This window comes from Ambystoma mexicanum, chromosome 8 (genome assembly GCF_040938575.1).
Source record: "Ambystoma mexicanum isolate Mex_15411 chromosome 8, UKY_AmexF1_1, whole genome shotgun sequence".
Classification (NCBI taxonomy): domain Eukaryota; kingdom Metazoa; phylum Chordata; class Amphibia; order Caudata; family Ambystomatidae; genus Ambystoma; species Ambystoma mexicanum.
This window is the reverse complement of record NC_090929.1, coordinates 510,386,546-510,400,680: the sequence shown is the minus strand read 5'-3', so window position 1 is coordinate 510,400,680 and position 14,135 is coordinate 510,386,546. Positions and strand designations below refer to the sequence as shown.

The window sequence follows — 14,135 nt, the reverse complement described above, 5'->3', positions numbered from 1 at the left end:
TTGGAGGACACAATCCACTCGAAGTGAAATATTTGACCAAGCTGAATCTGCTGGGTACTGCCCTGTAAGAAGGATCCTAGGCCCTGGTACCTGCTCTTATTGAAAATAGCTTGACATCACAGGGGGTGCATTTACTCTTTCTTTCCAATCAAATCATTTGATCCACTACCAATGACAACACACATACCACTACTCCTCCAAGCATACACCTTCACCTTGAAAACCTTTGCTACCTATCCAATTCTTTGTCTATTAGTTCCTATCCTATTCGTGCTTCACTGACCCTCTCACATGCACCCTCTCCTACCCCCCTCCCATTTGCTTTCCACCACAGACCACATTCACGCTCACACCCAGGGTAGGCACAATACACGACTGTCGACACAATCCTCCGCAACAAAACCAGGTGATTTGTGCAATGTAACAGCTTTTTTGGATTTCAATTCACTTCTTCAGCATGGATTTTTTTGTTTTTTGTTCAAGTCATAGCAGCCCTCCATTCCAATCCATGCCTCGGCGTATCACGTGCACTTTCCTTCAAACAAGTAGAATTTGAGATTAGGCCTGGGGCGCCGTAACATTCGACTATCCCATTAGTGAACAAGAAATGAAAAAATGAAGACAGCCTTCCAACAAAACCCTCCAAAAGAAAGTGAAACATTACAGACAGGTAACTCTTACTCATCCACTACGTAATATCAATCCTGTTTCTCACATCACAATACCGTAATCTTTACTCTACAAATGCAACACCTTCTGTGTAAAGCCCTCTGTCCAGTTTTCAAGTCACCCAGAAAATGTCTACGCACTATGCTCTGTCGATCAATCTTTCTGCTCTACTACTCCTTGCATTAGTCTATCTGCAAGTGCTGCATCTCTTTTTAAAAAGGCTGTGTGCCTCATCCCAACTTCCTATTGCACTTGCGGTCTTCTTGATCATCTATGTATCTCTAGTCCGCCATGTGTGCCTTCATACCCTTTCTTTTTGCAGCCTTTTTTTCTTGTCCTGTCTCCATCTAGCACCATCTTCAAAAAGGCAATCACAGAAATATTTTAAAAGATATTTTTCTGGACAAACAATTTTATTTTAGTTAATGCATCTATACACTGTACATTCAGTCACTGTGGTATATGAGCATATCTATTTTCATACATAATCTCATAAAAGTCCTTTATTTTACAATATTATCTGTGTCAGGGAGTAGATGTGGAAAACGGGGACGGAGAGGACAAGGGACTAACAAGGTTCACAGCGCAATAGATAAATATGCAGAGCTCTTTTCTTATTTTCATTTGTGGAAAATCAGGCATTTATAAACAAGAAAGCATACATTAATTACATAAAAATAGCTCTAGGATAGCAGATAAGGTCATAATATTGTCATTAGCAGCAGTATAGGGGGGAGAAGGATAAAAGAAGTTGTGCTGAAATGATATGACTGTTATAACTGTTTCAGGATTTTATCTCACAAAACACCATCCCTCATAAAAATATTTTTGAAAACATGCGCTGACCAACAGGGAAACAAAAATGCAGCTTTTTCTGTAGTAATGAAATAATTTACAAGGAAAATGACAACAAAATATGACAAACAATGAAAAATGTTCACCAATATGTATTGCAGTGAAAATTGAGGGGCTTCTGCTTGCTCATTACCTTACCTCAAAACAGACCACAAATTTTCTTTTGAGTAAAAACACAACCCATAGAAACAAAGCCATCTAATTAGATAAGAAATAGTTTCTGCAAAAAGTTACACCATATACACATATGATACAAGAGTATACAATAAAAAAATATTTACAGTCTGAATTCTCTTTTGTACATTGGCTAAATTCCATTTGAAAATGCGCATATTGTGTGAGCTAGATGGCTGTTTTGTTAATATTATGGAGGTTATTGCTGTTTGTTGCTTCCTGTCCCTTTTATTGGAGGCCTGTATTTCTATACTTAATTACCAAGTAGCTGAATTGTAGAATGCAAAAGTATTTTAGCAGCATATGAAACCCCTCTAGTTATTCCTCACCTCCTCTCCACCATCACTCCCTCTACCCCGAAACTCCCATAGTATGCCACCCTGGAAAAAGCAACTATCGTTGAGTAGGACATGACTTCACCTGCGCCTCCCCATCCGAGAGTGATGTGTGCTTTATGGATAACCTGTTTCAATAATGTACGATTCCACTTTACAGATTAACAGATTTCTAATTCCACTCAACACCAAAGTTATCGATACCGTCCAATGTCCCCAATTTGAATATCATGCCAAGTGGAGGAGATAATATGCGATCATACAGGCCCAATAACGAGAAGAGGTTGGAAAGGGATAAAACTGCTAAAGTAGTCGCTTTTTTGCTTGTCAGTAACTACATTTTTAGCAGTCTTCATTTGTATCTACATGTCAACTATAGTCCATGGCCTAGAACAGAAATACCAAACTCCTCTCAGTTAAATTGTATAAATAGAAATGATATGGTAAGTAACTGAGGTAGAGAGATGCATAGCAGTCATTCTTTCATTCTGGAAAGCTTTGATCGCTCTAGTGCATTGCAATGCTGAGAAAGAAATTACACAAAGTTCCTCACAACTAAAACGGTTTCTGGTGCCACTGTAATATTCACCATTGTTGATGGAGTAAAGTTCATATTTCAAGTGCATCCGAGTCCCAGCTCGATAGAAGAAAAATATAGAACATGAACTTGCAAAAGATTGCCTTCACAAGATTTTCTGTGCACCTTTTGCCTAATTGGGCCATCCTTCCATGTTCCCTGCACATCTTTGCGTGCAGTTACATCAAACTAGCAAAATTACAAATTCCCAAACACATGGAATCTCGCCATTCTACTGAACAGACAAAAACAATGCCAACGTTTTCAGTTATCTTTGCTAGTATCCTCAGGTGCTACAACTTCACCGGACTGCTCAGGAAGCAGATATTGTTAAACAAAATAATACTAATGGAGTTTCAGTCTGCAGCCAAAATGGAGTTGTAGCTCTGCAGAGTTGGTAAAGCTGACCGAATACAGTCTCCTTTGCTTGGGTTTCTATTGGGGATCGCAACTCCCATCAGCCCTACCTAGCATAGGCAATGGTCAGGGATCATGGAAGTCATAGTCGGGAACATTTGGAGCACTGCAGGTTGCAGACCCATGCATGGTCATGACTTTTTGGGACAGAAAGCCAAAAGGCTGGTTTGGGGGTTTCATTTCTGCCAACTCCAGGCCCTGAGTCCAGACAGCCAATGCTCTGTGATTTCATACAAGTGCATGCCTCATGTATAGGAGTGCCACTGATCCCTTGTAGTAAAAAGTACACTTAAATAACGTCATCAGCTATACTCCTCTTTATTGTTGGTATAAACAACCCTGACTGAACTCTTCAACGAGTTGCTAGTATTATTTTCTTAGCACGCATTGAGTTGACGACAAAAAAGAAAAACAGTTAAATACCCAATGGACATAACTATCTATTTCTAATGTCCATAAGAATCCGCTGGAAGTACAACTTCCACACGTTAAGAATTTCAAGAGAGTAGAAAAGCGCAAGCTTGTCCGGGGATGAGAAATAGGCCACACTAGAATGATCTCCGATTTGCCAGTTGTGAATTCAGTTAATTTTCGGAAAGGCCTGTGACTTCGAAAATTATGCACTGGTCGATCTGTAAAACTCTGAATTGCTGCATAGGCAAATCCCCCATAAAACGACCTTGTAGAAAATCATGCCCTTTGTGTAATTTCTCCACTTTTCATGCACATTAAGACCTGGAGCATTGCAAAGCACTTGAAACGCATGAAGTCTCATATTTCCTAACCAGGACAAAACCACTGCAAAAAATTCTCTTTAAGAAACCAATTCTCTTTAAGAAAACACTATAAAAGTCAGACCTGGAAATTGAACAGTTTTACGTTACTTACATGACAAGTGTAAAACAAAATTAAAAAAACCTCTTTGTAAGACTATGCCAATGCCCACAAAATAAAATATGTGGCAGATTTTTATTTCCATGCATAGGATTTCGTTTTGATGGCAAAACTAAAAAGACCAGGACAACGATCCACATACAAGTAAAAAAAATTAAGAATCCCTATACCAATAGATTTTCTCATTGCATTTCCGAATGTTTGGAAGACCCCAATTCTCCATAGGTGTTCGGAATGAGGGGCAAAACTATGAAGCATAAGCCCCAACCATGAATTATGGACTGTGCTCCCCTCTCCCTTTGACAACGGTTTTTATTGTCGAGTTGCAAATGGCTATCTCGGGGATACAAGAAACTATGAAGAAGATTCATTTTGCCTATCAAAAGTAAATAAATACTAACATGTTTGGGTTGGGGGAGGATTAACTGCGTCTTCATGTATGCAGGATCGTTCTTTTAAGACTCGGATATGAACATTGGAAAGCAAGTTTGGTAGTACAGAAAAGAAAACCTTTGATCATCTGTATTACTGCAAGGGTGAGGATACCTTTTGGGTGTTCTCCTTTTGGGAAAAAGAAACACGAAGATAAAAAGGACAGGAAATAAATTGTCGGCAAATGATGAATCATTCTATAAACTGAGTTGTTTCCGTCTTTAGACACACGGAAAATGTGATGGCAAGTATTGTCTGTTTACATTTAAAAACAAAAATGTCCCTTGTTCAATGAGCACCATATGTAGCTTATAAGCACATTTATTTTGTCCTTACATTTCAAAGTGTAAAGTATGATACAAAATTATTTTCGAAAAAGAGCTTGTGAAAGGGGAAGAGAAGGAATAAAATGCAGTTATGGGTGTTATGAGGATTTTTTTGTTTTGTTTACAAAGTGCAGTTCTAATCGTTAAAAACAACAACATAAAAAGATGAAGACACGTAATGCTGCATTTCTTTTCCAGTGCCGCTGCTTGCATCCGAAAAATAAAATGTACAAAAATAAAATGGTACTTTAAAAAAAAAGGAAAAAGCCTTATTCACAGCAGCAAAGTGTCCTTTTCTTTTTGTCTCTGTAGTATTTGATAATGTTTGCCACACTTCCAAGTAGCAAAGGCAATTAGACGGAATCAAATGTAAATACTGCTTTTGAGAAACGTTGATACAACAAAGTAAAGGTTGAGTGAAAAACCCCATGGCTGAATTCTAGATTTCAGAATGACTTTAAAACGTAGGTCTCCCTTCACTCGTCTTTGACCCAGATCCTTCATCCTTCTTCATCTCACTTATAGTCTATCATTTCCATGGCGTTTTGCCATCCTTTCCCTTCCTTTCTTTCTTTCTTCTTCTGTTCACCAAAGTGCTCAAGTGGCAAGCACAGCAGGTTCTCAAGTTGACAAGAGTTAAGAAACACTGACGATAAGGCTGAGCAGGTACAGTATCTCTCACGCGCTCTCTAGCATACACATTTTTACTCCATCCTGTATTAGTTCCACTTCAGAAAACGGATCGTTGAAAGAGAAGGATACAAATAAAGGAATTGACCATGACAAAAGGCATCCGAAATTCCCATGCAAACATGTTTGATGGTTCAACCGGTGATGGCTTGTTAACAGCATTGCACAGAGATTTGGTGACCAAAATGGCATTTACATTTTTTTTGTTTTCTTTTTTTGTAATTAGGGAATCCAAAAGTCTGTAACAAGTCAGTAAAAATTGTGCATCAGGGTTATTTCAAGTTTGTAATACAAAAGAAATTCTGCAATTTTTTTTCCCTTTTCTTGTTTTTTCATTAAATAGCTTATAACAAAAAAAACAATATTTTATTTCAAAATGTTCCAGCAAGTGCAAGAACCACGAAAATTGCAGGAGGGCAGGGTGGAGGAGGCCGTTTGAATTCATTGAACGATATCGCTCGCTTGATGTGAGACCAGTAGAAAAGTTGTGTTTTTTCCCCTCTTTGCTGTGATTCCAAAAGCAGTTTGATTACAAACGGTTGGTGTGTTGCAGGCACAGTAAGATGTTGTGCTATGTGAATCGAAAGGCGAGGCTTATAATTCAGTGCTTCCGTTGTAACGAGTAACATTTTCCCTCCAACATATAGTCAATTTTTATGTGTGCCAGGTGCACACGCACGCACTCATGCATTCCCGGGCAGACAACACGCATTCCTCTCTGCTGTGCATATACTTAGTTTCTGTATATGTATAGATAATGTGTACACATATATATATATATATATATATATATATTTTAGTTTTTGTTTAGTTCTCAAGATCTTTCATTGTGTGTTCAATGCTGGTCTGGCTACTAGATTTAGGCCAAAGTTGTGCCTGAAGTTCTTTCACAACTTTTTCTAAATGTTCCCGGGCATCTCGCTCACGGAGCAGGTCAGCACGCAGGTGTTCCCGATCAGTTTCCGCATGCTGTAATTTTACTTGTAGATCCTCGATCTGGAGGAAAACAGAAAAACAAATTGTTAGAATGTGCATTGCAACTAACTGGACTCAATATTCAAAGACAACTTTATTGTAACGTTCTTGTACTCTGGAACATCCAACAGCCTATTTCTTGGGCACAAAGGACAAAGCCGATTCAAAACAATAGCTATTAGGCTTCATTCTATTTTACAGGGGAAAACACTACATTTGAACTTTTGAACTGGGTAGGCCAGAGTAGATTCAGATATTGAGCATTGCTACTGAAACCTCACATATGAAGGACAAAAAAAAAATAAAAAAGAAAAATAAATAAATGGGGGGTACTCTTCTAGCAGTTTTTGGTAGAAACTGAAGGACCGCTTTTCCTGCTAACCTGAATGCCTCGCGAAGAGTTCACAAAAATGCCCTTTTGCAGCACAAGACGCACCAAGCAGCACTAATAATGTAGATGCATTTCAATCCAGCCTTTTTATCCATATCACATTTGTGGTACTAATACATTTATGATAAACCTCCCCAAACCATAATGTGGCACAAAACAAATCTCTCTACCAACATTCTCAACCAGCACTTTACATATCCAAATCATAATATCGAGACCAAACCCAATATCAAGCGCTTTCATCAAGCCTTGACTTGAGTAAGAACAGTTAACTCACCAAGTCATTGGACTGAAGTTACTTCTGTTTACATTGAAATGTAATACCCCAACCAAAAATCACTCGACCGTAATTTCTCTGGTCTCAGAATCATGGCTCCTTCCTAGTCACTTCTCTAGTCGAGATTCAGGAAGCAACAGAGCATTTTATAATCAGACGAAAGAGCAGGGTGAGGATCAGAGAAAATGTGAGCAGGGGAGGGCGACGGTGGGCAATTGGCAACAAGGGATCTACAACCAACCAGTGGTGGAGTCAGTTGTGAGCAGATCACCAAGTCTCAAGTACGGTGGGGAGTGCATGGTGTGTGGACATGTGTGTTAGGGAGGAGCCATTCCTTGAAAAGGAAGGTCTTGAGCTCTTTGCTGAAATGTAGAAGCGATGGGGAAAGTCGACTGGAAGGAGGTTCCAGTGTCTTGGAGCGCAGACCGAGACTGCCTGTCGGTTTTCCTTCCTGCACCGCCAGAGTTCAAGTCTGCACATTTCCTTACGTCTGGTGGATCACAGGCCTCCGGAGAGGCTGAGTTTCTCAGTGATGTATCTTGGAGACTTCCTGGTGACAGCCTTGTAGAAGATGCAACAGGATTTGAAGATGTGCTTGCAGCAGGAGTCAGTGCAGTTCGATGAGGGCGATGCTGATGTGGTTGAATTTGCAGTCCTACAATGAGTCTTGCTGCAGCATGCAGGACACATCAGGGATGCCAGTGTAGTCACCGGAAGGCCTTCAAAAACGGCATTGCCACCATCCAGGTGGGAGAGGACCAAGGCTTGGGCAGCAGATCTGAAGTTGTTTTCTGGGATGAAGGGGTTCATTTTCCAGGGAGAGAAAGTTGGTACCAAGTCGTTTGTGTCTTCCTTACTATGTGCTGTTCGAATGTGTGGTGTCTGTCGAAACCCGATGCACATCGGGTGGAATAGGGAGGATATTTCTCCCTGCCAGAGGGCATCAGAACATCATAAGCTAAAGCTACAACAATCAAGATGGGAAGAGGTGGGAGGAGAGCAGTGACTATAAACTGTTTTTCAATGACATTCCTGGGACGTGATAGCCTAAACGCTTTCTGGAATCTTTTAGGTGTTCTCCTTTAGGGAAAGGCAATGTTGTTATTTAACTAGTTTGCACTGCAAGGACAGTTTACAAAAAAGAACTTTACACCACTCGCAAAGATCACTGAAGGCCAACAGAAGAGCCTTTTCTATTATCGAGACATTGTGTACACATCAAATCTGTTGGTTGTCTCCACAACCACCAAGCTGGCTTCAGAGCAGCCAGAGGCACCGAAAAAGCTCTACTGAACACCCATGATGACTTGCTCTCAAATCTAGATTCCAACTCTCCATCCATTCTTATCCTTCTGGATCTTTCCACTGCCGACATGGTCCATCATGCCACCCTGACAAATTGGCTCTGTGACACCCTTGGTATCACGGGCCTGGCACTGGACTGGTTGACCTCATTCCTCTCCAACCGACCTTCCTAGGTCCAGCTGGGCCCTTCTCATCTGCAGCCCCCCTCAAAGCTCTATCCTCTTGTCTTGGCTCTTCAACATCTACCTCGCCCCTCTGGCCCACCTGGTGATCTTCTCACCTCACTTTGTGTTATGCAGACGACACACATCTCCTTCAAGCTTCCCTCTCCTGCCTCCTCTTCTTCCTCTCTCATCCCTGACTGTCTGACTGTTATTTAGGCATGGTGTGCTGCCAATGATCTCTGCCTTATTGCCAGTAAAACGGAGATCCTTCTCAGTGGGACCCCAGCACCCTCCTTCCCGCTGGCTGTCCTCCATGGGTCCCCCCTTCCCCTCGTCTCCTGCGAGGCAAAAAAACCTTGGTGTTATCTTGGACTTCGCTCTTCTTCCTTCAGTTCGCGGAAGCGGACCTTGTGCATAAGTCCCACTATCACCTGCACCTCCTCAGAGGCATTTTCCCTTTTCTCACCTTCCCCCAGAAACACTGTCTCCCAAGCTCTCCTTAAATCTCTCCACTGGCTCGTGTTCGCTGTTAGGATCCAGTTCAAGACCCTCTGCATCATCCATAAGGCTTTCCAGTGCCTGGGACTCTGCTACATCCAACTCCCTCTCCCCAACTACCTACCTGCTAGAGCCCTTCAGCCTTTTAGCCCCAACTCTCGGCAGATCAGACGCTTCTCTAAGCAGAGAGTGGGGGTAGATCTATCTCCTCCAATGGAGCCACCCTGTGGCATAGTCTCCCTGCCCCGCTCAGGCTTGAGCCTAATCTCTTTAAGGTCCGGAAGCTCCTTAAGACCCGCCTTTTCTCTTCTTCCTTCCCTCCCTCTCCCATGCAAACACCCCTGTCTGCCGCAGTAACTGGCAGCCTGGTTCCCTCAGAGTTCTACAAGGCACCAAGTGCCCCCCCCCGCCCAGTCCAGCCCCCACCTCACACTTCACTGGACCACCATCCCTGCAATCCCTGGCCCTTGCCCTCCTGACCTCCCTCTTAGCACTTGCATAGCCCCTGTGGCCCTCTTCCCTCCCCACCCCCTTTTCACTTGCAGTTCATCTTTACCCTGCACTTCCCTTCCCACCCTAGCACTTCATATTTCACGCAGACTGCACCCCCTTCCCTCCCCCACCATCCATTTCATGTTACAGCACTTGCACGATCCGAATATCACAAGGCCTAGTAGGACAGTTATCATTATTTCTCCCTGGTTGTCATCCCCGCACCTTTGTCTTGTCGCACCTTGAAACACTTTTTGTATGGGCGCCTTACAAATATCCAATAAATTAGAGCGCGCACAATAATTTTTTTCTATGAAAATCACACACATTTGTTAACAGAGTTTCAAAGCACAGAAGTGTGATGAATATCCGAAAAAGTTGGAATCGCAGAAAGAAACCAAGGATATTTTTTTTAGTTGCATAGCTAGTTCAACGTCTGTAAGGACATCTAAAGATTTCATAAACGGAAAAACAATTGTGTCTAAAATTGTATTTGTCAGTGAAACAAACAGATCTTTTAACAAAGTGAATATTATGTAGTTTGATCATTTACAAATAGTCTTGTGTTTTATTGGCAATACACAAAAAAAGTGTACTCCTAACCAATGTGGAAAACAAAACTTCCAAGAACTTTAAATACACACCAGTGTTGCTTGCCATGAAGATTCTGGCATGTCTGATGAGCCAAGGGTGACTTCACGGGCATTGCCCAATTGCGCTAAGTGGTTGTCAGATGAAGGTGGCACCCAGAGGTTCACAGTTTCGTCTAGTTTGCTCTGATCAGCGAGAGACAGACCACGCCACTAGAGAGGAAGCCCACATCATTTCCTGCCCACGGTGTCTCTGGCATTGTCATACCCCAGATCGGAAACAATCGCATCCCTCTCTTTTCCCTCTCATATTCAAGGTACTTTTTCCCTGCGTCTCTGAATGGTTGGCTTTTTTTTTTTTTTTTTTTTTTAAACACAGACAGCCCAAATCTGGGTAATCATTTGGGAGGTGGCCTGAGATGAAGATTACCATCTATCTAATTTCGTTTGGGATTCAAACCCATAAAGGTCACGACAGTCTGAATATATGGGGAACCATTCGGAAAAGGACGCTAGAAGGCAGGTACTGAGGATGGCATTGAGGAAATATTTTTTCAGGGAAAGAATAATGGAAGTACAAGACAATGGCTAGCGAAGGAGGCGAAGACAAAAAACAGAAAATACATTCAACGGAGCCTAGGGACGAAAAAAAGGCACCAATAGTACCAAATAGTCAAGAGTAAAGCTAGACAACATGCAGAGCTTATGCGTCCAAAAGACTAAATACGGCAAAAAAAATGCCTACATATATCTCGAACATTTTGGTGAGGGTTGTTTTTTTATATTACAAAGAACATTAGGTAACTCCAGGCTTTTCGGTTGCATTGCTATGGAAGTTGGAAACAGGGAGAGAAGGGATGCGCAGAAACATGTAAGCCAATCACTACAACAAAATAGTGGAATTACAAATATGAAAACGAGTCTAATCTTGACTGCTGAAAAGTGGCTGGGGCTTCAGAGATCTCCATGGACGATCTTTCTCCTCTGCTCAATTATTCTTCCCTTTCAACACAACACAATCAAAGGTTTTTTTTTTGTTGTTGCGAAAAAGTGTCACGAGCAAAACATCATAACTTTTAAGCCAGACTTTACCAGAAGAAAAGCTAACAAGTTTAAACCCTCGGTCCTAGCCTCTTGGATTTACATTAAAATAGAAAAAACAAATTACATTAGTTAAGTGGGCTAGGTTTCTGCTGGAGGTGAAGAACTGGTCAATGTTATTTTTTCAGTTATGTATAGAGCACATCGCCACAAAAAAAGCACTTCTAGCACAGGGTCTTATCAGTGCAGAGGCGAATTATGAGCCTGCCCAGGGAGCAGCCAGACCAGTCTGTGGGGTCAAATGGTCAATGAGCGTGGGAAAGGGGGAAGAGTGGGAAAAGTCAGGGAGACAAGGGATGAGAGCTTTTATTGAAGAGCAGAACTTCATGGAAGCAGTGACTAGTGTGGTGGTCATATTACGTTAAGTCGAGTTGTGGATGTGTGATGGCCTTGAGATATGCTCAACAGTTTCTGGGAATTTTGGGGGATACTAATGATGCTGACAGGAGGTGGTTCCAGTAAAACAGCCCACTGGAGGAGGCGTCAAAGCTAGGGATTGGCTGTGTGCAGAATGAATGGTGGGAAACACAAAAGTATAGTGTGATAGATCTACCCCACCACGTGCCATACTAGACCGGTCTTGGAGGAGAAAGAATTGCCCATGAATGTAGTGAATTGGTAAACTAAGACACTGAAATACAGTATGAGAGAGCTGAATTTGAGGTAAGGTTTTAAAAGTAACAAATGGGAAGCTCACAATGTCAAAGGACACATTCACATTACGAACATCACTGTAGGAGGGCCACTGTATTATAAGGCCTTCATGAGGTGCCAGGCAGTCATTAAATAAACAGGCTTTCATGTATAGCCTAGTTGTATTTGAGCAATGCCCAAAGAAGCAACCAGGCGAGCACACACTCTTCTACTTATTCCCTATGCCACAAACTGTCAAGAGTCAATAGACCAAAAAGCTGCGAAGAAAAATGAGCAGTCTTAAATGCATGTGTGTTTTGATCTGGGGCTCTTCTGGGAGCAATATCCTGAAACAGGCTGCTTGGAAGTTCTTGAGGCCTGCTAGGAGCTTCCTGGGGATGGGATGGTAATGGTGATGTTGGGGTTGGATTTCTCTTGGGATGAGGCAGAGCTCTTCTGGGGTGAATCTGCATAGTCCAGCCTTGTCCTGTTAATATAGGGCAAAAGGGGACTCAAGTTCACAAGGGATGGTTCTCTCCATCTTTCCCATCTACTTTAATTGCTACTCAACCACCTTTCCCTACCCCTCTCTCGAAGCCTGGACGAAAAACATTTAAGAAATCACTCGTCTTCAATCCACGATTGCCCATTGATACACCGAACGTCAATGCTTCCTCCCGGCAGACTATTACTGTCATCATCTTTAATGCCCCCTCTCCTGACCATGGACTCCCCATATGGCCAACCCTCTTGCCCCTGTCCTTCCTCATTCATTAATGGTGGAACCAGATGGGAAGTTCTTTTAGTGCACTTCCAATCATCCAGGTGCATCATTCTGGTTTACCAGAAAAGCACTACCATGGCCCAGGGCTCTCAGCCCAACCTCCTGCTCCTTGACAGACAGCGCCTGTCGCTCATCAACTTCCTCCCTTCCCCTGCCTTTCCTCTGGCTGCCACCCCTCTGGCTTCTTCGTCCACACCTAAGGGTGTACCACACCTCTGTACCCTGCTTCAGAAGACCTTTAAAAAAGTGGGAACCTTCTCCATCTAGCTACCATCAATTCTCACTCTGCTGTCAAACACTCCACTGATATCGGTCACCTCTTTGAAGACGTCCTTGCCCCTCACTGAGATGTGGTTCAATGCCAGCTCTGTCTCTGCTTTTGACACTCTCCTTCCTGAGGACTAGAAGGTCCATTCCAAGCTGAGATCAAACCCAGTCTGGAGGAGGAGTGGCCTTTGTCTACCCTGAATGGGTCCCTGATTCCATCATAACCTCTCAATCCTACTCTTCCTTTGAATGTCTTGTCTGCAAGCTTGGAGTGTCGTCTCCTCCAACTACCATATATAGGACTCCTGGGCCAATCTCCGCCTTCATTTCGGAGTGGCCCAATATCGCTTCCTCACTTCCAACCTCTACCTCAAAGATTCTCCTCCTTGGAGACTTGAATATTCATAACTCTCCTGATTCAGCTACTCTACATTTCCACAACCTCTGCGACTCTCCCTACCCATTCAGCTAGGCACACCTTGGGTGCGCTCATCTCAGAAGATTGCTCCATCTCCAACCCTCTCATTACTCCACTCTCCTGGTCTGACCATGCACGGCCAGTCTCCTCCGTCATTCGACCTATGAAGCAAGTGTCCGTTGCCGCTTGTGCCGCCTCCTTCACCCCCCACTCCTACTATTCACTCCCACACTGACTCTACTCTTACTAACCTTCACCTCTCATCTCCAACGCTCTTGACATCCTTGCCCCGCCATGAGGATCTGCATGAAGCCTGCTTCCAAGTGCAATAGTTGGTAATAACTCATTTTTATATAGCGCTACAAACCCGCAGGTATCCGAGCGCTACAATAACAGTTATTGTCCCACTGTTTGGTACTCAATGTATCGACCTCAGAAGGATGAAAGGAAGAGTTGGCCCTGCCAGGATTCGAACCTGCGTCAGCAGGCTATGCACGGATGTCAGAACAAGCGCTCAACTCGCTGTGATATCTGACCGGCCAATTCCAACTCAGTCTTGTTGAAATGCAAATGCAAAGTGGTGGAACGGAAGTGGTTGGATTCTAGCAAATACTCTGACAAACTGGTATGTCGCCTGCTACATCAGCAATACAGACTCCATCGGCTCCAAGAAACGGCCCCATATCGAATCCCGCATCTCTGGTCCCACTAACATGGCTGAAAATTTGTAAAGAATTTACCAATCCTACTGCAGTCTCCACTTCTCTACCTTCTCAGCCCGTCTGCACGGCGTTGGGCAGCCATTTCACAACCCAAACTGTCCTCTCTCCTCTAACCCCGTACTTCCACCACCTGCTTGCAAGCCTCCCTC

At 43.0% G+C, this 14,135-nt stretch overlaps 1 protein-coding gene across 2 annotated transcripts in view; it reads right to left on the bottom strand.

The window, feature by feature from the left end:
* Positions 1 to 1,051: 1,051 nt before the first annotated feature.
* The window catches only part of SKI (SKI proto-oncogene), a 196,922-nt gene continuing 183,838 nt past the window's right edge, over positions 1,052 to 14,135 (bottom strand). For both annotated transcript variants that reach the window (XM_069610181.1, XM_069610182.1), the window contains exon 8: positions 1,052 to 6,365. In XM_069610181.1, the coding sequence (XP_069466282.1) occupies positions 6,177 to 6,365 (189 nt within the window). In that variant the 3' untranslated portion in view covers positions 1,052 to 6,176. The remainder of the gene's footprint in view (positions 6,366 to 14,135) is intronic.